This window comes from Gadus macrocephalus, chromosome 9 (assembly GCF_031168955.1).
Source record: "Gadus macrocephalus chromosome 9, ASM3116895v1".
NCBI classification, from domain to species: Eukaryota; Metazoa; Chordata; class Actinopteri; order Gadiformes; family Gadidae; genus Gadus; species Gadus macrocephalus.
In genome coordinates this window covers 12762006-12785542 of record NC_082390.1, presented here as the reverse complement: position 1 = coordinate 12785542, position 23537 = coordinate 12762006, and the positions used below count along the sequence as shown (strand labels likewise).

General features: G+C 49.0%; 1 protein-coding gene across 4 annotated transcripts in view; it reads left to right on the top strand.

The window, feature by feature from the left end:
- srgap1a (SLIT-ROBO Rho GTPase activating protein 1a) overlaps positions 1–23537 on the top strand; it is a 74000-nt gene that overhangs the window by 37292 nt on the left and 13171 nt on the right. For 3 of the 4 annotated variants that reach the window (XM_060060836.1, XM_060060835.1, XM_060060838.1), the window contains 13 exons: positions 1503–1682; positions 2324–2452; positions 6093–6314; positions 7266–7367; positions 11554–11751; positions 12436–12520; positions 13633–13660; positions 14941–15034; positions 17604–17664; positions 18493–18570; positions 18711–18845; positions 21378–21483; positions 22517–22741. In XM_060060836.1, the coding sequence (XP_059916819.1) occupies positions 1503–1682; positions 2324–2452; positions 6093–6314; positions 7266–7367; positions 11554–11751; positions 12436–12520; positions 13633–13660; positions 14941–15034; positions 17604–17664; positions 18493–18570; positions 18711–18845; positions 21378–21483; positions 22517–22741 (1643 nt within the window). Of the gene's footprint in view, positions 1–1502; positions 1683–2323; positions 2453–6092; positions 6315–7265; positions 7368–11553; positions 11752–12435; positions 12521–13632; positions 13661–14940; positions 15035–16263; positions 16298–17603; positions 17665–18492; positions 18571–18710; positions 18846–21377; positions 21484–22516; positions 22742–23537 lie in introns of all 4 variants that reach the window. The other variant, XM_060060837.1, reaches the window with a different exon arrangement.

Genomic DNA, 23537 nt, shown 5'->3' with positions numbered 1-23537 from the left:
AAAGCCTTGCAGAGTCCTCTTCGTAACAGTTCTGTGTCAAGCCGGGGTCTGTGTGTTCTCTGCCCGGATCGCTGTCCCCCTGTTCGCTTAATGATTCATCTCTTAACGCAACGGCTCTCCCCCGGTGCCTGGCCGCCTTCCGTGGGGTTTGTGGCGATGAGCTGGTTTTAGAAGGAGTTTTGAAGCATATTGCTCATTCAAAACCACATTGTTTGCATTGTAAGCTACCTTCTATGCGGCGGCTGAGTCACATCGTAATGGAATCATCCACTTTGGGCTAATCACGGACTCTCCTCTCCCCCCCAACACGCGCACACACACACGCACACACACGCACTTCCCAGACGTGTGTCTAATGATAATGAGTCAATCCTCAGGAAGTCTCCAGAAGCAGCTGATGCATTTCCCAATGGGCTGCCGTTTCTGTGCCTACTAATGGCCACATTGGCACAGGGAAGCCGGTGTGATGCTGGGAAATAGACGTTTCTACTTGAGTAACACACAGAGAGTTGAGTGGCTGTCCCACACATGCGTCTAATACTTATTGAAAGATGTATGCTTCGGAAAGGAATATTGCCCACATCTCTCACTTAAAATATGTCAATAAATTAGACGCCAATTAAAAATAATCTGCTCTTATTGGTCACCAGAGGAGGTGATTGTTTTGTAGTAAAAGGTTCCACAGAAGTCCCTTTTTTGGGGTCTATTTCTGGAGCCTATTTCTTCATCCCATGTGGAAAATTCAACCTCTGTCTCGGAACCCCCTCATTTTAAACCAGCCTGTAGACCCACTGGCTCTCCGTGAATCAACTGTACTTCCCAACAGAGAGAAATGAAAGCAACACGACATATTTAGCTGCGGTGATTTGTGGCCTGCTAGGGCCATGTGACGGGGGGCCCCTCCCCCCGGCATTAAAATCAAATGGGAGTGAAAAGAAATGGTCTTGGACTGTGGTTGAGGGAGAGAGTGACGGCCGGTGGAGGCAGGGGTCAGACCACTTCACTAACGAGAAGGTGGGCGATATGATGGGGCCCTTTGTTGTGGTTTTTAAAGGAGAACCGCGACCTCCACATGGGTATGAAGGATCAGACTTCCTGTTATTCTGACCCTCCCCCATCGGTTTCCTCTCACTGTAAAGGACCTGAGGTTACATCCTACGGTTTATTTTCATATGGATGAGAGAATATATACCAATATCACTCTCCATACCACTTCATTACAGATCCAATAATTAGATTGGTACTATTTTCAACAAGCTACTAGGTTATAAAGTATCTTGGTGTGCTGGGCTTCCTTTCAGCATTTGGGGGGGGGGGGGGGGGGGGGGGGGTATTTAGTAGATCGTATCACACACGTATAACACTATTACCATAAATCATCAGAGAGGTTTTTTGGGGGCATATTTCTGACCCGAGACCCATACTGAATACCGTATCTGTGATCACTCCCCAGCTTCTTCTGACAGGCACCTCTTGTAACGTGTCTGTGTAACCCTTCTCAGGTGATGAAGACCTACCACATGTACCACGCCGAGAGCATCAGCTCGGAGGGCAAGCTGAAGGAGGCGGAGAAGCAGGAGGAGAAGCAGATCGGTCGGGGCGACCCGGTGTTCAGCATCCGCATGGAGGACAAGCACCAGCGCCGCAGCTCCGTCAAGAAGATCGAGAAGATGAAGGAGAAGGTAGCCCGCCGCCGTCTCATCGACCTCTGTGTTACAGGACACCCCAGCTAGACTCAGGCCTCGTCACTTTGACGTCAAACGCGGGACGCAGGAAGGAACTGTTTTAAACTGCAAACGAGGCTTGAAAGTATGAGCGGTCGTTACTGTACTCTAAGGCTCCGTCGGGACGCAGGGATGGGAAACACATTGAGTGCAGTCACGGCCAACTGCTAGGAGGACAGTGGACTGTTTTTTGTTAGAGATCTGTGACAGATGATTTAATGGAATGATATTCAGTTTTATTTTTTCTCACGATACTTCCTGGAATGCCGTGTGTGTGTGTGACTCAGTGAATAGTGACTAACCGCCATCTGCTTTTAGGGTTGGGAGGAAGTGTAAAATATAAACCGATTCGGCCCGCTAAGGCAGCATCTCAATTTAACTCCAGCGTTTATTTTGCCCTCGTTCCATTCTTGTACATTCAGTAATAGTGTTGATTGAGCTCATTTCCGATGATTATGTCGTTTGCGCTCTCCAATGCAAGACGCAACGTAACCATGAAGGCGTAATCACTTGACATCAAGAATCACTGGCCCATTTAAGTCATTATTTCTGTCTCTCTCTGTACATGTTGCTAATTCTTTCCCTGCGTCTCTATTTAGCGCCAGGCAAAGTACTCGGAGAACAAGCTCAAGTCCATCAAATCCAGGAACGAGTACCTTCTGACACTCGAAGCCTCCAACTCCTCCGTGTTCAAATACTACATCCACGACTTGTCGGATCTAATCGACGTGAGTATACGCGACCCGGTACTCGCCTCGCCTCGATCTTAACGCGTTGCTCGAATCTGTGCTACTTCCCTGAGCCGCTGACTGCAAAAAAGGCTTTGGAAGCTGGCGTTGTGTATAACAACCTCCCTACACCTCATTAGCAGTCTGTCAGCTAGATTAGCACCCCCCCCCAGTCTACGCTTCCACATGTGAGGAGAGTGCGCGCACTTTGAAGGAGGCGTGCTAGGGATCTGGCGTACATAAACCAGGCCGCTTGCTGAAGACCCGGCACATTCTCACCACCACCACCACCCAGCTTCTGAATGTTTCTTTTCAGCACCTCCCATGCACTTCTCGGGAGGTTTTTATTCCACTCTCTCTCTCTCTCTTGTGCTAAAGGCATCTCCTCACGCCTATCGAGAGCATTTTTTATGGAAACCACGGTCGAGGAGGAATGTGTTGAGTTTAGCAGGGAATGCGAGCAGGGATCAAATACTCCAGACTTTAGGATAGATTTGTAAAGAAAAGGTGATATTTTTTTCACTTAATCTTTCACATTGTGCCCTCATCAGACTTTTGTAGGACGTGGTCTCTTAGGTTGTGAGGAAGAAAATGGCACTGAAATTGTGTTACATGTTCCTATATTGTGGGGTCTGTTCATAACCGTTCCTCTTATAACGGGTCTGCTGTGTTTTGAATGGATTCCTGGGGTTAGCATTCCATGTGAGGTCGAGGGTTAGGGAGAAGGAGAGATTCCACCTGCGTTCAAGGTCTGGTTCTGTTTGGAAGTTGGGTTAGAGTGGAAGTGATTGGGTTCTTTTTATGTTTGTTGTGTGGACTTGCAGGCACGGCGCACACAGTGGTTTCTTATTGAATGTTGGCCTCAATGGTACAAAAGATGTGTGTGTGTGTGTGTGTGGTTTTATGGAGCGTGTGGTCTGTGCAGTTGTTTTATCACCATTGCATGTGTGCACGTTTGTGTGTGTGTGCGTGTGTGTTTGTATGAGGGGACTCTGGAGAAGGCCCTAGTTATTAGAAAGGAACTAGAGGCAGGGGTTGACATTAAGGTTTCAAAAGCACTTGCCCATCGGGCAAGTACAGGTCAGGTTCAACTTGCCCGAATGTGATGTTCACTTGCCCAAATTATAATCAGAATCTTGAACAGGCCTCTTTTTGCCAGGCACGCGGCCTGGTTTTGGGGGGGCTCAGAAAAATCATCCTAGCTCAGACTGAAGCTGAATGTTAGCTTTAAAAAATAAGAAACTTCCCTTTGTTTACTTATTTATCGAGCGTTCACATCGTGCCATAAAGTGATTTCAGTCCACAGCTGCAACCTATTAAAGCTATCGCCAAGTTATATGTAGACCTGCATGATTTCATGCAAATGTATTTAAATGTCAGAGGTAGTAGCAAAGATATGTCTTTTTTAACTTTCACGTTTCTTGTAGCTCTAACTGAATAATCACAATCGCGTTTCTAGTAGTGTTGTCAGTCACGATACTGGATTTTCTAACTTTGACACTATACCTGGAAAAATATCGATATTCTATACCATTTTCGATATCAGGGGAAACGTTTTTTTCAGGAAAGAACATACCCAAAGTAAATAGAGTATATCTCCACAACTGCAAGGGCGATAATGTCATCTTTGTGCCAAAAGAAAGATTGTTGTGCAAGTGAAATATTCAATGGGGATGATACTTGGTTAAAGTGAATAAAGCCATGGAACACAGCATAAGTGGAAGATAACATTTCCACCTGAAATAATTATCAGTTGGTCGTTATCATTTGGGAGCGATGTCTTACTCTGAGACACAAATAAAGGTAGATCAGATGTCTTACAATTTTGACACTTGACACCTCTATTTAAAGGCACCCAGTGCAACTTTATGTAAACATTCAATGAAAAATAAACATTCAATTTCTAGTCTTTTTTACACGTAGTAAGTTTCAATAAATCCATACCATTACATATCGACATTCAAGGAGCAAAGATGAGACGTCGTTGTGTGGTGAGAACTGATAGAAAATCGTAAACAACAACAATCGCCGGTGGGGAGAAGCCATTTTTCCATTGACTGGAAGCCTGCTTTATTTATTGTAGGTTACAAAAAATAAAGAAAATGGCGGCATTGTTGTTATCGATTTTCTATCAGTTCTCACCACACAACGACGTCTCATCTTTGCTGCTTGAATGTCGGTATGTAATGGTATGGAGTTATTGAAACTTACTACGTGTAAAAAAGACTAGAAATTGAATGTTTATTTTTAAGCCTCGAAAGTTGCACTGGGTGCCTTTAAATTTCAGGGCAAATATATTCGAATGCACCAAGCCAAACACTCGCAAGTAAACATATGGCCACTAGATTGCGCTGAAGAATATGTTTTCTGATTGAAGGCAATTTACCTATTTCCTAAGAAACCTTCTCTTATTCATTGATTGAAAATACCATGTTTAGATGCAAAATTTGGCCCAGACACTGGGTTATCTGTTTATGGTGGTTTTATTCGACCAGAATCAACTTTGTGGACAAAAATCACAAAGGTAATAGGCCTACTTCATTTTTGGTTGTTAAAAGAAAAGGGGACGTTTCTTCTTAAGTTGTTATTTGCGAGTTTTAGTCACAGAATGATATGGTTTGGACTGTTGGAATAAGTGGAGGCTCAGCTTTCATGTAATATATAGTTTGTGAGGGTCCAATTTCGTGAAAAAGATCGCTATTGCTGTGCATGTGCACAGTTATGAAACCCAAAACCTTGTTCTTGCATATGACTTTCCTTGGTAATTTGCCTCAATCCTAAGTACTTCCAAACTGCAATCCTCTATCACTACTCCATTTTCCTTCTACCTAAACCGTTCACGGAGGCGCTGCACTTGCGATGCTAGCTTTGTAGGCTAACCTTTAGCCAACACCTTCGAATCACGGCCAGAGAACGCACTGCGAGTGACAGAAGGCGGGGCTATATTCGCACTGAAGCGAAGCGTGTCTGTTAACTCGCTTTCCGAGAGAAGAGAAGACGGCGCGCTGATCAATTGCAAATACTTATATTTTGTGTTATTTTGCGGCAAAAAAGGTTGTTCTGCAGTTTCTAAAAACATTTGAATAAATAGCCTTTATATTAACATCCACCCAAAATCCACTTGCCCGTTCGGACAACCAGAAATCAATCTCAACTTGCCCAAATATGACTTTTGGTTGCCCCGGGCAAGCGGGCAATGTCGAGGCCTGTAGAGGTAACATTTGTTTATGTAAGATGGAACACTGTACTACTATTACAGTAGAAGAACACCGTATGTATCCCTACAGGAAGGACATTAATTTGAACAATAAAGTCGAAACCCCAATCAATACGAGTAAATCACGGAAGTTTCCAATAAGTGAATATTCCAATAAATAAAATAAAAAGTACATGGCTCCGAATCAGACAGCCCGCTGCATCAATTCTAGTACTCAGATTGTACACATTAAATGCACTGTATATTTTCAGAACACTATCAGTATATATTTGGAGTTCTTATTCCTTTCAATTCATTTTTTTGGGTTTTCCTTTAATTTTCCATCCTGTGGTTTGCTCTCCCCGCATTTCCTGTGTGGGACCAATAACAGTTCTGGTGTCCACCCCTGTTACTCATCACCGCCTCGCCCCCTCCCCCGCTCAGGGCTGCGACCTAGGCTTCCACGCCAGCCTGAACCGCGCCCTCAGGACCTACCTGTCGGCCGAGTACAACCTGGAGACGTCCCGCCACGAAGGCCTGGACATCATCGAGAACGCCGTGGACAGCCTGGACCCCCGCAGCGACCGCCAGCGGTTCATGGAGATGTTCCCCTCCGCCTTCTGTCCCCCTCCCAAGTTCGAGTTCCAGCCTCACATGGGAGACGAGGTAGGAGGGGAGCTCAGCTTCAATCGTGTGTCAGAGTTGATCCTCAGCCTGGGAACCACATGGGTCGGCGTGGCCCCTGTTTTTATTTTCTCTGGCATGTGCGTCTGGCCCCGCTCCTGTTCAGACAGATCCCCGTCAGCACTGGCCCCCGGGTCAGGGCCAATTACAACCGCTTATCTAATATGGGGCCGCTTTGGTAGGACGTCTGCACATCTGAGCACCCTATGGGAGCACCATGGAGGAGTTTTTCATAAACGACCAAGATATTTTTTAGGTATTTTGGCAGAGGACAACATATGTAAACTAGCCTCTTAGGCTAACTCTGGCTCACCTACAGTTTGACTGTTGATGAGAGAATAAACCAAGAAAGAAATAAAAATAGATGGCCGCCACTGATGTGTCACGTTCCGTTGCTCTGATTGGTTGTAGATCTATCCAGTTGCGTCCCGAGGCATTTTGGTCCGCTCGTGTTGATAACGTACTATGGAAGTCTAAATTAAATGAGAGGTTCCGGCCTGCGTTTGTGAATTGGTCTGCCGTTGTCGGTCAAGTGAATTCTTGTAGTCTAAAAGCGATAGGTTCATTGCTGACTGTTACAATGCTCCACATGCAAAACAATCGCACAAAAGTTTTGAACTTTATGAGACGATATAAATACGGAGGTTCATGGCCTCATCTGCTGCTGGATTGTTTTTAACAGTGAACCCTTACCCTCGTATCGCTCCAGCCAGCTCAACGTGCCATTAAGCCTTCTGTCCCTCCCCCGCCAGCTAGCTCCGTCAACACTGATGTCATGTCATTGAAGTCATCGCTATTCTCTCATCACTCGCCCTGCATGTCCATTCAGGTCAGCCCGTTAGAGGTCTGATCCGGCGTGGTGCTGTTGATTCGGTGACCTACGGTGACCATCCATCCAGACTTGTGTCCTTGTGTTTTATCTCTCCTCTGCAGGTGTGTCAGATCTCTTCACAGCCGCCCATCAACGGAGAGCTGATCCTCCGCTTCCAGCAGCTGCAGTCCCGCCTGGCCACCCTCAAGATCGAGAACGAAGAGGTGGGGTGATGCCGTCGCATGTCCTCCGAATGTCTGCATGTTTTGAGGAGGTAGGGCTGTCTTTGAGGCACAGACAACTCGAAGCTTCCCCAGGCTACAGAACCACACGGCTCTCCGCTCACTTGTCGTAAGCCTGCAGCTAGCGGCGGCTAATTGTAATCAGTATGGCCTCCCAGGGTGTACAATCCACAGTGTCTGAAGTATTTTTCTAATATGGATGTACCACTGCTCTGTTCTTGTGACACAACACTCAGTAGTCCTGGACCCATCTGTGTAGGTCACATTTCTCAAGGTTGGTTTTTTCACCAATGCATCAGTGGAGAGGTTGCGTTTGGACGCCACCGTTTTGCCTTCCATCGGGAACACCTTGCCCTGCTTCCAACGTGTGCTTGTCCGCAATGCATCTCTCGCTCCTCTCTCACGATCTCTTGCCTCTCTCACTCTTGTCTCTATTTCTCATGCTTGATTGAGCTGCACATGTTGCTGTTTTCTACGTATTGCCACGTACATGGCTTCGAATATCAAGCACATTGTAGAGTAGAAAATAATATTTTTGCCAAGTTAACGTTAAACACACCTCTATTGACAGCTTATCGTCTTCCAGTGAACATCTGGAGGGTAGTTTTACATATGACATAGCATGGGGTGTATATGAACATGCCTGTATTACAGGGCAGATACTAGGTACTGTGTTCTGTCTGTGGCTGTCACATCCAGTACTCTAGTGTTGACGTTCGAGATGCAAGTGTAACAGAGTGTCCTCCCTGTACAGTACCTTCCTGTCCGCCTTGCCTCATTCCTTTGTTTGTTGTGCTCTGGGGCCTTGCGTTTTAGTGCGTTGTTTGGTATTGTGTTGGGTAGTATATCTTTGGCCCAGATGGTGTCTTCATAGTTACTGCAGACTGCACTGGGCCCCGGAAAACAAACAAGTGTGCGGGGGTGTGGGTGTTGGTGTCCGAGGGTGATGGTTGGTGGGTGGGTGTTTGTTTGTTTCATTGTTTATGAGCCTTTTGGTTTGTGTGTGCGTGTGTGTGATTCAGTTTGTGAGCACGCTTGTCTGCTTTTCCGTGTCGATGTGTGTGAGTGTGTCTGCGCTGTTGTCTGCTGGTGTGTTTGCACATGCGCGGGTGTGTGCAGTGTGGCCGTGTGCATGCGTGCATGCAGGGCAGTAGGAAGGCGAGCCGGGCTGCTCAGTGTCCTTGTGCGCCTGCCTGTGTGGAGCGGATGTCCTGGAGGGGTCAGAGCGGGAGAGCACTGCTGCTCTGTACCAGCAGCACCAGGTGGCCCCCCCCCCCCTTCCTGGGCCCCACACACGTACACATCCGCGGAGATAAAGGGGGGGTTTCAAAGGGGCTGGGACGAGGTCCTACGAGCACAAGATCACAATCACGTTGAGCCAACGACGACATTGCTGCCGGAGAATGAATGCCGCATTCAGGAGTGGGCAGGGGACTTGGGTCTCTTGTGGGGCACATCTTTGGGTTGGTTCAGTTAGGGGTGGCACTAGAACTCATTCTCCCCTGGGACAAACCTGGCCATGATCACTAAGTACACACTTTTTGTGTTCTTGGTTTATATTTTATTGAGAGAGGGAGTCAACATCTATCGATGGATAATTTGCATAATATTCTAGTTGATGTTTGTCTTCAAAATATCCCCAACACAAGCCGGTTGTTTCTCTGAGCAATAGCTGCCAGGAGATGTAACAAGTGAACTTTATGGATGTACTCCAGACTTTCTGCAATAAACCTGATGCAATCGAAGTCAAGCTCCCATCTAGAAAGTGTGTGTGTGTGTGTGTGTGTGTGTGTGTGTGTGTGTGTGTGTGTGTGTGTGTGTGTGTGTGTGTGTGTGTGTGTGTGTGTGTGTGTGTGTGTGTGTGTGTGTGTGTGTGTGTGTGTGTGTGTGGGGGGTATATCACTGTGGGGTCTGTTGAATATAAATGCCCAGTTTTTATCATTCTTATTCGTGCTGAGCCCATCCCCTACATTTTCCTAGCAAAATAAATAATAGTGTTGGATCCATGGCAGGGGGGGGGGCTGGGCAGAGCCACACAGTCTGTCTCTTTAAGGAAAGATCCTGGTTGTCATTAGTCCCACGGTGAACACTGTTGCCTACTGTCGTCTGCTCAATAATGGATAGGAGAGCAACAGCTTTGTAGCTGGGAGCCCCACTCTGGCTGGCACGGGTCTTCCTCACCCTCCATACCACAGCAGCTGGCCCCAGTGGGCTGTACTGAATCCCCCCCCCCCCCCCCCCCCCCATTTTACTATGAGCGTGTACGTCGCCTACATGTAGTCTGATCCGACCCAGAGAGGGGGCGGGCTAGTGTTCCAGTAAAGGGCGTCTGACTCCCATCTTAAAGGTCTAGAGTTCAATCCCCATTGTCGGCATCCAAATCTGTAGGCATACTCCGGTGATGAAACGCTGGAGTAAATATTGTATCTTTGCCCTCGGTGAAGCTCCATAAAGACGCTGCTCTGTGTGCAACTTTGGTCTGAGAGTGTTCCGTGCTGCACAGAGTTGAAAGGCAAACATCCTCCTGGGTTTTTGTCCTCTCCTTCTTTCACCACGGGTAATCACCACTTGAATACCAACTGTCACTCGGTGACAGGAAGGCAATCATATCCTTTTATGATGTGCGCCGCGGCCCTCTTTAGCTGTCATTCGCTGTGTCTTAACTTGTAGCGTGTGTCTTTGTCTCAAGACCGCGGGGGGGGGGGGGGGGGGTTCGCCCTACCGCTTTTGGTGTTCAGGTGTCTTGAGCGGGATGAGTCATGGGGTCAGCCAGATGAACAAACACAACCTAATCCAGTCTTGTCTCGATGCGCGCAGCTGTTACATGTACCAAAACAAAAGATTTTCTCTCTGGCCTTTGTCCTTCATGCGGTCATTGCTGACTCGCTAATGGCAACGAAGAATGCGCCGTCGTTGACTGACACGCTCTCTAACTTCAAACCAATCTTTAGACATAAAATGACTCTAGGAACAATTTAGGGTTGCGCATGGATGGTAAAGGTTGTTTCTAGCTGGGGTCTTTTACTTATCTTGGCTAGTATTGAAAGTGAGCACCTCTTAAAATGTAGATCATACTTAAAATGTAGATCATAGTTGATATCCTATCTACAAACCAACCACGTCACAGTGCAAAGTACACAAATTGTTGTGTTTGTTTAGAAATGAGGGTAATGCAGGGATGTTGCCTCCACTGTTTCTGAAGAATCAACAACATGCCGGTCTCATCGTGGTTAGCACAAGGTACTATGTGAAAGCCGACAAGGATATCCATTACTTCTCTTCTCCCCTGGTCATCCCCCCCAACCCGTCTTCTCTCATATTGAGAAACGCATTAGTTCGTTCTCCCTGCTCGTCTGCGACTACTTCTGTAAAAAAGTTGTCTAGCCTTATTATAAGTTGCACAATGCCCCGGCGTGCAGCTTTGGCCCGCACGGCTTCCTCCACGCAGCGCCGGGGCACGCTTGGCCAGGCCCTGACGTTTCTTTGGTTTTTCTCTGACAGGAGAGTGTGGATGCATGCTAAAAGGCCCGGGGCTGACGCCACCCACTCTGTCCGTGTTCTCTAGTCCCATGTAGAGCCCCGGGGGGGGGGGAAGCCATGTCCTTCTTTAGACTGCTGCATTTTTTACCTTTTTAGAGCGCTGGATACAAGAGTGTAGAGGAGAGGCCTTCATGTTTTAGAGTGCCCTGTGATGGACACTTTAACGACAGGGCCCCCTCCCCGGGCTGAGGCTGTGGCATGCTGCGTAACGCTACAGTTCTCTGTCGGGGCTGCAGATGAGGCTGCAGATGTTATGCCTGGGTACCTTATACATACATTCATATATATTACAATTCGATAATATATAGGTTGTCAAAATCGGAGTCATTGTTTTTTACGGAAATGGTGAATACATCATTATTCACTTTTTCAAATTGGTTAGAGGTCTGACCAATGATATCTGATAAGCTGATCCTGAAACTTTGCAATTAATGTATACAAAGAAATTGAGTTACAACTCTGCAATTGCATTATATGCGTTTTCTTTATAGGCAGTAGGCACTGCAGCATATGAATTGAATCCAATCATACGCTAAATCATGCATGCATAAACACAATCACCACGATGACTATCGTCTGAACGCCGCGGCCCTTAACCCCCCCCCCGTGTCCTCCCTGGGGTCCTCAGATCAAGAAGACGTCGGAGGCCACTCTGACCACCATCCAGGACATGGTGACCATCGAGGACTACGACGTGTCCGAGTGCTTCCACCACAGCCGCTCCACCGAGTCGGTCAAGTCGGCGGTGTCGGAGACCTACCTCAGCAAGCCCAGCATCGCCAAGCGGCGGGCCAACCAGCAGGAGACGGAGCAGTTCTACTTCATGGTGGGTGGGGGTTAACGCGTGGCGCCAGATGCTCCAGAGAACTATCCAGAGGAGCTGATATCTAGAGTCAGTCATGTTTGCGTCTAGGCTCATCATAGATGATGCATTTGTGAGAGCCTTCCAAATCGTTTTCTTTAAATGTTTTATTGAATATCCGGTTCTTTATATCTGGTTTGGTTAATAAATGTACATGAAGAAGATACAGGAGCAGTAGTTTTGCGCATCTCAGTGAAGAGCGAAAAGAAAGTTCAATTTGAAAACGGGGAAACGTGTGGTCGGGACAGTAATGTATTTCACGTGACGATTAAGTAAGAAGGAAGATCAATGGGTCGGCGTGCTTGTGGTAGCTCATGCAAGTAGCAAATGGAGGTCAACCAAGGCTGAACATCATGAAATCAATTATGTAGTGCTTTATTTATTAATCAGAGAATAACACAGAACAAACAGCGTGCCGAAGCTAAGCTCCCCCCAAAATACCTCTGCTTTGCAGGGGCCAAAAATGTGTCCTCTCCGATTGATGGAAACTGTCTGATTGAAGAGAAGGAAAATGAAAAAAGAGGCTTTGATGGGACTCTTGGCAAGTCCCTCCCTGGCCGCCGGATGCCTTATCGCAGATTGCTTTCTTAGAGGCCCGGTCGTCGGACAGCCCCAGCCACTGGTGTAATTACTCTCAACTCTCCACAGAAATTCCGGGAGTTTCTGGAGGGCAGTAATCTCATCTCCAAACTGCAGGCCAAACATGACCTGCTAAAGAGAACGATTGGAGAAGGTACAGTCACCGCCGCATGCGCTTTGCTTCCACAGATAAATCTCCTTCACCCCGCTCCTCTGTTGTAACCTTCCTTTTTATCCCCCCGCCCCCCCCCCCCCCCCCCCTACAAATGTTCCTCCTTATCTCTTGTTCTCCTTCGATTTCACTTGACGTTTTCTTGTAAGATTCCTAAATCACAGCCCTGATCATTTAGTTTTTGGGAGAAAGTTGAGGCGGTTTTGTGATTAACATATTCTCCTTCTCGGAACAAAGCTCGCGTCTGGTGTGATGAAGGAACAAACTCTGAGGAAATAATTACTCAGACGGCGGCTCTCGAAGGGACAGGTTCCAGAAAAAGAAAAGAGGAAGCAATCAGACTTTACGAGAAAGCGAGCCAGAGCTGAAGGGGAACGGCGGCGTCGTATTATCCGTCGTAGTGATCGATTGCCACCAACTTAATGGACTCCCTGGCATTAGCAGGCCAGCGCTTGTGGCGCCCCCCCCCCCCCCCTCCCCCCTTGTTCTCCCACCGGCGGGACGGCCTCCAGGGTCGTCCAGGCGGGGGCTAATCCACCGAGTCGACGCCCAGCACCGGTCACATGCGGTCATCGTCACGGTTACGGGATGGGCCCGTAGCGGCGATCTCCACGGTCTCCCAGAGTCCCGGGCCAACAACGTCAAGAGGATACACCCTCCTCGGTTATAGGCTTGGCGCGCTCAGACAGACGGGTCATATCCTGTAGGCCTCATCGTTGGCACTAGGTCCTGGTCCTCACTAGCGTCGTTCCGGCGGTGACTTCCCCTGATCACAATGCGTGCGTGCGGGTGTGTCGAGGCCACCCAACTGGGTCAGTGTTGACAGTTGTAAACACACGCCGTGATTCATAATTAACCGTTGCGTTGGTCAGCGTATGAGAGGGCCCGGCTTCATAGTAGTGTGTCTGTGCGCTTGGCTAGCGGTTCACTCAAGAGGACGTGGACAGATGGCAGGGTGTGCACTGCTTCTTCAAGTGTGTGCACACCGTGCACCACGGTGGTCCTCGGGGAGGGGTCCTGGTCTGGGTCCCGGTCCTGCCTTCGAAAGCCAAGCTGGAGCCTTCTCTAACACTGTCCTCTCCTCCTCTTTACAGGTCACAGGGCTGACTACATGACCACAAGGTAAACACGCACACGCGGCACACACAACCCATACACACACAGGCGCACATGTGCACGTGCACCCGTACAGACACACACACACCCGACATACGCACCTGCGCACAGAGGCACACTCATGCAGAGGCACACGTGACTAGTTCAGGCACACTGACTAGTGACTAGTTCAGGCACACTGACTAGTGACTAGTTCATGCACACTGACTAGTGACTAGTTCAGGCACACATACACACACACACACACTAGTTCATGCACAAACAAAAATTCACGGCAAACGCTTACACAAGCACAGGCACACACGCATACAACGTTCATATGTGCATCAGTAATTAATATATGTTCGATGTGTTTGTTCGTATGGAATAACATTTGGATTGAGCCATGTGAGCTCAGCGATACTAGGCTTCATCATCATCATAACCATTTCTCGTTCACCATTAAAGCAGGGTGCAGTAACCTCCTTATTGTCCAGTGCTCTATTGTCGTGTTCTCATCATATAGCCCGTCCCTAGCCTTCATGGTGTGCTGTATCTCACAGTCATCATGGTAGTGCTCAGAGCACAGACGTCAGGGTGGCAGCACCCCTCAAAGTGTTTTGTGACTTTCAGGTGATCTCCTAAAACTCCCGATGAATAACAATAGCTGGAGCAAGGTGTCCCATGGTAATGGGGCGTGGGCTGGCGAGAGTGAAGAACAATCGTGTTCACGAAAGCAGCCCACACCCTTTTCAAGTAGGAGTCGTCTGGAACAGTGGGCTTCTTTCTACGGACTTCCTCAATAGGAAACCGATATGCTTCATCCAGCGCTCCAGCCTTGACCCGCCATTCAAATCATTACAATGACATGCCATTAAAATAGTTATTATCTCCGTATCAATCTACAGTATGTATTGATTCATATTTCAATGAAGATGCTCTGTATATAGAATTCCTTTTTCACACACACACACACACACACACACACACACACACACACACACACACACACAGACACACACACACACACACACACACACACACACACACACACACGATAAGTGAAATTTGGCTCGGATAATCTAAAAGCATACTTAACTTTTCGCCTCCAGTAATCTGCTTAATCAGGGCTCAAAGTCTGCGCGGTTGAGCACCCAGGGTGCCTTATCGCCTAACGACTACCGCTCCGACTCCACCACAGGCCCTGGCGTATTGAATATCCTATCGCATACTCATTTGTTAAAGGCCTGATCAATGTTCATCATGCCCAAGCCTCCCAATAACAGCCGCTCTAACCCACGCTCCAGGCCGCACAAACACCCGACGGGCCCCCGGCGCCCCAGACCACACTCTGTGTTTAACGTTAGGTTGTTTAACGGCAACATGGAGTCCTTCATCAAGGTACCGAGCCCCCGTCCCGATCGCACCGCTTTACCCCCTCTCTACCCCACCGGCCAATCGTCCGTCTCGTCTCATTCCCCCTTTGGGTTCCCCCCCCCTGAAGCATCTCGGCGCCGGGGGCGGCCCGCGCCCAGATGGTTCATTCTGGGAGGGGGGGAACCTCCTCACCTGTGGGTCCGGGTGTCTGGCCGTCTTCCCGCCTTGGGATCGTCTTGTTTAGGTCGGAAAGGGGAAGACGCTGACTCGGCGCATCCGGGAATGGCTGCCCCCGGCATGCCAGCGCAGAAGGGCAATGAGGACGGGGGAGGGAGAGGGAGGGAGGGAGGGAAGAGGGGGAGAGAGGAGGGGAGGGAGAGGAAGGGAGGGGTGAGATGGCTGGAGGGAACAGTTTGTCGACTGCAGCCGACCCCTGCTGACAAGGCATCACTGAGCTGCTTTGCACTGCTGAGGAGATTGGGCTCATCCCTCTCTCTCTTCCTCCTCTCTATCCCACTCGTCCTCCTCACTTTTCCGCCTCTCGATCCGTCTCTCTTCCTCCTCGATCAGTCTCTTCATTCTCTATCCCTCTCTCTTTCTCCTCTCCATCGCCCTCTCTCTTCCTCCTCTGTCCTTCTGTACTCCTGCTTTCAATCCCTCTCTGTCTCTTCTCCATCAATTTATCTTCCTCCTCTCTATCCCTCTCTCCTTTCCTCTGTCTCTTTCCTCTATTTTCCTCCTCTATCCATTTCTCTTCCTCCCCTCTATCCCTGGCTCCTATCTTTCCTCCTGTGCTCAGAGAGAGAGGTAGAGCGAGAGCAGTAGCAGGTGAAGTCAGCCAGGGGAAGGCATTCTGTACACAGTGTAGCTACGAGTTAACCAAGCTCCTCCCTTCACCCTCCTCCCGACCCCCTTGCCCGGCTTTGCCGTCTGGGACCGCTGTCGGCTCAAGCCGTCCTGCCTCGTTGCCACCATGGTTCTGGGAGGGTGGGGGGGCGGGGGGGGGGGGGGGGGGGGGGGGATAATCTGGGCACCGAGGGGGCCTGAGGTTTTCGCCCTTTTTTCTTTGGTGTGCTTTGGTGGCTCTAGCTTACAATGCTAACGTTGGTGATGCTTGTTTTTCTCTTCCTCTCACTCCTTCTTCTCTCCCTGTGACTCCATTGTTCTCTCCTCCGACCTCCTCCTCCTCCTCCTCCTTCTCCGTCCACTGTCCGACCACTGCCCCCCTCGACCCCCCCCCCCCCCCCCCCCAGCCGCGGACGACGGAACTCCCACGGCCGGCACCAGGTAGACGTCGGGCGCAGAGTGGGGGGGGAGGGGGGGCGGGGGTGTGTACGGTGCTGCTCGTTCCACCGCTTCCCGTGTTGACCCCCCTTTTTGCCATGCCGTCGGCGCCCTCTGAAAGCCTCGCCCGCCCCGCCCCGTCACTCACCGCATGTGTACCGCCGTGCACCCCTGACCCCCGAGACCCTCTGTGTGGCATCACTCAGACAGACTGACCGGCCTCGGAGTGCAATGATACGCCCCTGACTCGCAGGAAAGTGTGTGTGTGTGTGTGTGTGTGTGTGTGTGTGTGTGTGTGTGTGTGTGTGTGTGTGTGTGTGTGTGTGTGTGTGTGTGTGTGTGTGTGTGTGTGTGTGTGTGTGTGTGTGTGTGTGTGTGTGTGTCACTCGGATTAGCGTACGAGTCGCCCCTACGTGATCATCGTTGAGCTCAACTTTTGAATGACTCACAACATCTAAATGTGTTGTGCAGCCGCCCAACCCCCTGCGGCGATGATATCCGACATGTACCATGACGTGTCCCCCCCTCCCCTGTCGCAGCCCTTTGCTTCCTGCCGCAGCAACCGCCCCTTGGTATCGACATGGTGGCTGTAATCAAATCTGCTGTATCATGGGAAGCGTGTGCCAAGCACGCTCTCCCCCTCCCCCCCCCACCCCCCCGCCTCCAGCACTGAGCCACAGCTGGTGCCAAGAGGCCTTCCCCTCACGTCAGGCCGTCCTCCCCCCCCCCCCCCCCCCCCCCCCCCCTCGGCTCATCTGGAACACGGCGAGGATGGAATGTGTTTTCCAAAGTGCAGCACTTTTCTTTTGATACAATTTTTTTTTCATCTGGATTCTCTCAAGGTTTTTTTTGTTTTGTTTTTTTCTTGCGTCACATCTCCTCACTCGTCGAGGCTCGCGAAGAGGGGCGCGTGATTGTTGGCAGGGTGCCTCACCGCACACGGTGTATCGTAGCGTAGTGTAGTTAGTATTTTTGGAGGCACTCAAGCTTCCATGTGTAGCTGGAGATGTTGCAAGCTTGACTCATTGGGTTTGTGTCAATTTGATGAGCTGCTACCTAAAAGAAAAACCATTAAATCCATGCGAGAACCACCGGGGGTGAACGAGTCTGTCTGAGCGATGTCTGCACATAGTAACTCTCCAGTCTTCTTCTCTTTCTCCGTCGCCCTGGGACCCACAACACCTGCATGTTGGTGTCAGTATGTTTTAGTTGGGGGGGATGAGCTGATTATTTTGTGCATGAAACCGAAACTTGTACTCTTGAGTGTTTGTAACCTGTGCTCGTATTTGTTTTCCTCCCATCCACAAAGGATTCTGGACAAGCTATCCCGCGTGTGGTTGAGAGTTGTATTCGTTTTATAAATTTGTACGGTAAGTTAAAAAACGTGCTTTGGTCCAACAAATGAATTGATTTTGCTTTTGAAGACAGAACCCACCCTCGAGACGAACAGTAACCCTGCTAACTAAAATATATGCTAAACTATTAGTCTTTGAAAAGCTGTCCAATCCAAGTTCAAGAGTGACACGCACACTTTTCTCATGCTGTATTTATTTGAGTGTGCACATTGGTGTCTCGTCAAGGAAATTAGTTCCATTTCAGTCACAGCTACGGTGAAAAGCTATCATGTTTATCATTCTGAGGCCCTGTGCCTTCTACTTGACCTTCCCAATAGCTACACAGACAAAGAGACAGACAGGCTTGCTGGGTCATGAGTACTGGTGTGGATGTTTATGGAGCCTTACTGGGTAGTCCTGACATGTGTAACACATGACAGCCTGGCTGGTTTGGTTCTAGTTGCTGAGGAATATAAGCAAGGCAGCCATCTTTGCTAATGGACAGAGAGGCTCAGAGTAGAATATGTACAGCAGACTTAATTATGTCCATTCCTGGCTTTTCACCTGTACTCCTATTAAACTGTAATCCCTGGCCGTACGAAGGTTGGATACAACTTGAATTGCAGCATCTCGACTCTCATTAGTTATCTTTATTAGGAACGGGACAAGATTTCCCTTATTTCTGACTAAAGCAAGGTTGTTGTTGTCCTCTGATCCTTTGAATTGAACTGCTAGAAATATGTTAAGTTTAAGTTGATGCATTTTAAATTTTAGACGTCAAAATGGTTTACGGCCTTGTCCAAGTCACTATGCAGACATTGTGGAAGTGACTTATGTGTTTCTGCCATCTCCGTCCCTCTGCAGGCCTTCAACATCAAGGGATATTCAGAGTGTCTGGGTCCCAGCTCGAAGTCAATGACATCAAGAACTCTTTTGAAAGAGGTATATCCCTCTGAAAGAGTTTTGATTATTTCATATATATTACATTATATATATATTATCACATTCTTGCTTATTACCCGTAATTATCTGGCATTATTAGTTCATCCAAATGACCCGCCTCGCCGTGTCTTGTTTCCTAGGCAACGACCCGCTGACTGATGAGGAGAACAACCATGACATCAACTCTGTGGCCGGCGTTCTCAAACTGTACTTCAGGGGTCTGGAGAACCCCCTCTTCCCCAAGGAGAGGTTCAACGACCTGCTGTCCTGCATCCGTAAGCACCCCAAGCTGTTTCCCTTTCTGGCTCATGTTCTTTCGTTCTTCATAAGAAAAGTGACGCTATTAGTGACACACTATGATGGCAGGACACTACTCCCTGCGCTGCAGTTGCTTTGTTGAGAAGGTGAACGATTCTGTGGAAGATTCCTTCCTGTTCCATCCATGGAGGTTTCATGATTCTTCTGGTTCTTCTACCGAACCACTGGCTTGTCGTTTTAAAGGTTTTGATCTTGATTTCCATCCAATTCATCCAGCCACTTGTCATCCAGCCCATCTCCTCTTCAGTGGGGTATGCAGTTTGAAATAGGTTGAAATCGAGTCAGGGGTCAATCATTAGTTTAAGCTATAGGTCACCTTTGAACATTGTGATCATCCGGCCTACGGTTTTCCAATAGGTAGAATGTGCGAAGACGTTTCCTTGTTTACCACCTCGGTCATCTTTGAATGCTGCACTTTGTAGTGTTCAGCTTAGCGTTTAAGAGGGGTATTGTCCATTGTCCATCTCACACAAAGCTGAGATGACGGCCTGCTTTAAAAGGCGCATCGCTGGGGCTGAGCGTTTACATCGACTCATACATCTCCCATTGAAGCACTGCTCAGTACAGTACATTGTTCGCTGACTGGAAGGCTGCCCCCCGTCACCCGTGTGCAACGGCAGCTCTGTGTGGGGCTTTGTCCGGTTGCGTAAGACGCTGTTCGGGCTGTGAAGGCGCACCGAACAAGTCGGTGCCTTTCCTCTTGGACTTTAGGAGTCATAGAGTCACGTGGGCCGTGTATGTGTGTTTGTGTGTGTGATGTGACCTTATTCTGTCTGTGTTTGTGTGTGCGTGCGTGGGTGCCCACCTTTTTATATTCGCTGGATACGAGGATTCCCTATTCCGACTCCTCCAGTGAGGGATTCATACTGAATGCCCAGAATCTCCACCCCCCCCCCCCCAAGCCTCCATTAAAAATGCATCACTAATACAATTTTGAAAACTATTTGAGACAAGCTATAGTGCATCCCACTTCTCAATGCACACCCCGCAAATGGGTCAAACACATCCAGCCTTATATGCGATTATATCACTTCCCTATTATTTTGCTGACTTTATGTCTTGCCCCACCGCAGAAGCGGTCAGCGGACATGCCTTTCCTGGCTTTGCTTTAAACACGGCCCGTTTGTGCGCGTGCCCCGAGCCCACAAATATTGGGCCACATGCGTGTGGCAGTCTGAAATAGGGTCGGTCTTTAAATAGCGGCTTCGGCCCTGCTCCGAAGCCTCACAGGAGCCGAGTTAGGTACTCAAGTCGGGATGAAATACATGACTGCTATCCCCACCAGTACTAATCCCTGATGGCTCACACTGGTTACAGGAGGAAGGTGACGTCGCTATTTCTGGCCGCAAGTGCAGCTTAAGACCACTTCTACTAAATAAATCACGTGAAATGGGGTGGCAAAACAAGGGTGGAAGGGAGTCAGACTTCAGAAACAAAGTTGGCTCCAATAATAAGAGGAAGCTGACATATTTAGAATGTATTTATTTTTATTATGACGAACAACCTCTGATGTGTGACTTTGCACATAGGTATAGATTATTAAAACTTCTGCTACCCAACCTTCGTGCAGATGTGAACAAGAATATACGTTACGTCTTTAATGCAGCTGCCAGTGGTAGTCATGTTGCCAGCGGAGAGCGATGAGTCCTGACTTCCTGCCCCGCTTCCTGTTCCTGTTCCCTTTGTGGTGACTGTGACAGGAGGGAAGCACGCTAGGCTGAAAGATGTTGGCATATAATGACAAGACCCCCTGTAGCCCAGCGCCACACGCGGTGTGGTTACATGCCCAGCGGTTAGTTGGAGCTACCAGGCGGCGTTGAGGGATAATCATACTCGTCCTTATCGTGCTTACAACACGGCTAACGTAACCAGGGTACGGCAGCTATTTGAATACTGGGTTTACTCTCCGACCTACAGATACAGGTTCTGGTGTTTACATGGCAGTAAAAAAAAAAATGGTTACGCCCTAACTTGTGACAATTATAGTTCTTTTCTTTTTTTTTCACATTCGAAATGATGCACTTCAGGGCCGATTTACACATAATTCAATGCTTTATTTTCTTTCTTTTCATTTCATTGTCAGAGGTTACTCTCCTATTCATACACTGTCACCTTAATGAAATGGGGTTTAATTATCAAATGGATGATTGCGGTGGTTAAATATGCAAAGCCGCTCGGCGGAGAGGTGGCTGAGGGCTTTCAGAGCAAAGCATGATTGACACAAAATTAAACTGATTGTCAGACTATTGAAACCTGACAGGAACACCTACAGATGCTGCTGCCTTGTGGTTCTAATTAATCACTATCCCGCTGTCTATCACTCACAATCACACACACTCACTCACACTCACTCACTCACTCAATTTGAAAAATAACTAAAAGTAAAAATGCATCTATCCATATATATGCATTACATTGAAGGCATGTATACATTGGTGCATAGCTGAACTGTTACCACACTGACCTGGGTTCTACTGTTTCTCTTTCAGGAATAGAGAACCTGTACGAGCGCTCGCTGTACCTCCGTAAGATCATCCTGACCGTGCCCCGGTCGGTGCTCATCGTCATGCGCTACCTCTTTGCCTTCCTCAACCAGTGAGTCCCCCATCACACACCCAGCCTGCTACGGCTATCCCCCCCCCCCCCCGTGTTTTCATGACAAATTCTAGTCGGGCAGTCTTAAGGCTTAGTTATGGTTCCACGTTGGCGCAACGCAAGGAGGTGTACGGACCCATTGCATCCTTGCGGGGACCCTACATGCGTCCGTGGCAAGGGGCTAACGTAGCCTCCCAAATATTGTAACCTTGCGTCCGGGCGACGCAGCAGCAAGGTCTGTGATTGGTCCGCTCACTAAAACCCGACGCAGAACCAAAACGGGTTCACGACTGCGTCGAAGCGGTCAGACCGAAGCCTTTAGGACGGAGCCGTGCGGGCCCACGCTCCCTGAGTGGCGTACCATTCAGAGCGTGGCCGTCCACGGTTATGCCTGAACAGAACAGAGGGAAGAGTTGTGTTTGAAGCTCGTTTTCGGACCTCCAACCCGTAATCAGGATACTAGAATAATGACAGGCTCGGGTATCCCTGCCCACAGCCCAGCATCTGTCCCCCGGCTGCCCTCGCTGCAGTAATGCATGGGTATCCAAGCCAACCGGAATGATTAACTGCACACTTTCATCCTTTAATTTTATTTTGGGTTGTCTACAATGTAATGGATTATTAATGTGTGACGTGTGAGCCATGTAATGTTTGGATTGTATTCTGCATTGAACCTATAAAAGCGTGATAGCAGGAGAGGTCAGTTTGGTCCGTTTATTGGTCATCTGCCAGAGCCCCAACCAGCAAATGTATGGTAACTGGTCTGTACTGGTGTTCTTAAGGTAGTGGTTTTCATGTTTGTCTAGTACTAGGTTCAAGTACTAGTTTCAAGGCGCTATGTCTTCGGCATTCTTGTGTTCTGGATTCACTGGAAGTCTCTTTGGATACAATCAGTATGCCAAATGGCTACAGGGGTAATCGAGACCTGCAATTAATATTATGTGGAACATCTCCTCCTACCTTAAGTCACCACTGTCTTTGTCTCTCGTCTCGTCCTCACCCTCACCCTCTCCCTGCTCCCATCGCTACACAGCCTGTCCCAGTACAGTGACGAGAACATGATGGACCCCTACAACCTGGCCATCTGCTTCGGCCCCACACTGATGCCCACGCCGGACAGCCTGGACCAGGTGTCCTGTCAGGCCCACGTCAACGAGATCGTCAAGACCATCATCGTCCACCACGAGACCCTCTTCCCCGACGCCAAAGAGCTGGACGGGCCCGTCTACGAGAAGTGCATGGCCGGGGGAGACTACTGGTGAGTGGGAGGACATGTCTGTTAGTCCCACCTGACACGCTGGCTATTTGGGGGAAGACCGGATTACCGTTTACAATCACGGTGTTTAGCAGACACTTTTAATCCAAAGTGACTTACAATGGTTCATGCACACATTAGTTCACACACTGACGGCGGAGTCAACCACGCTAGTTCGACTGCAAGCGTATCAGAAGCAGTTGGGTCCAATTGTGTTCCTCAGGAGCACCTGAAATTCGGCTAGGAGGAGCCGGCGATCGAACTTGCAATCTTCCGGTAATGAGTCAACCTGCTCTACCTTGTGAGCTAAGCCTGGATAGGCTCGCGCCGTACGTCAAGGCTCACTCCAGATGAAAAAACGAAAAGGATGCTTGCTGCGTCTGGAGTTAAAAAGCAGCATGGCAGAGTGAAAAGACCGAATTCGCAGCTGAAGAGATCCAACACATCGGGGGTAATCTCAGTTCCAGGCCCCCCTCGCCACCCATCCGTAAAACGTGTGTTAATATTCGGGTCAGCGTGTGGGTCGGCGCGGGATGAAACTGGAGCTGGTCGACCTCCCAGCTGAGCTCACCGGAAGGACCTCCACAGATGTGGGGGGAGTGGGATGCTAGATGTAGGGGGGGGGGGGGGGGGGGGAGCCGGGGGCGTTAGGAAGCTACACAGCTGGTGGTTCTCTCATTCCGTTCTGTACAGTAATAGAAGAAAAGCGGGGCCACGGCGTGAGCTTCTCTTACTGGGGGGCCCGTCAGAGCGCTGCAGGCGTGTGCGGTGGGCCAGAGCGTCAGAGCGTGTGTGAGCG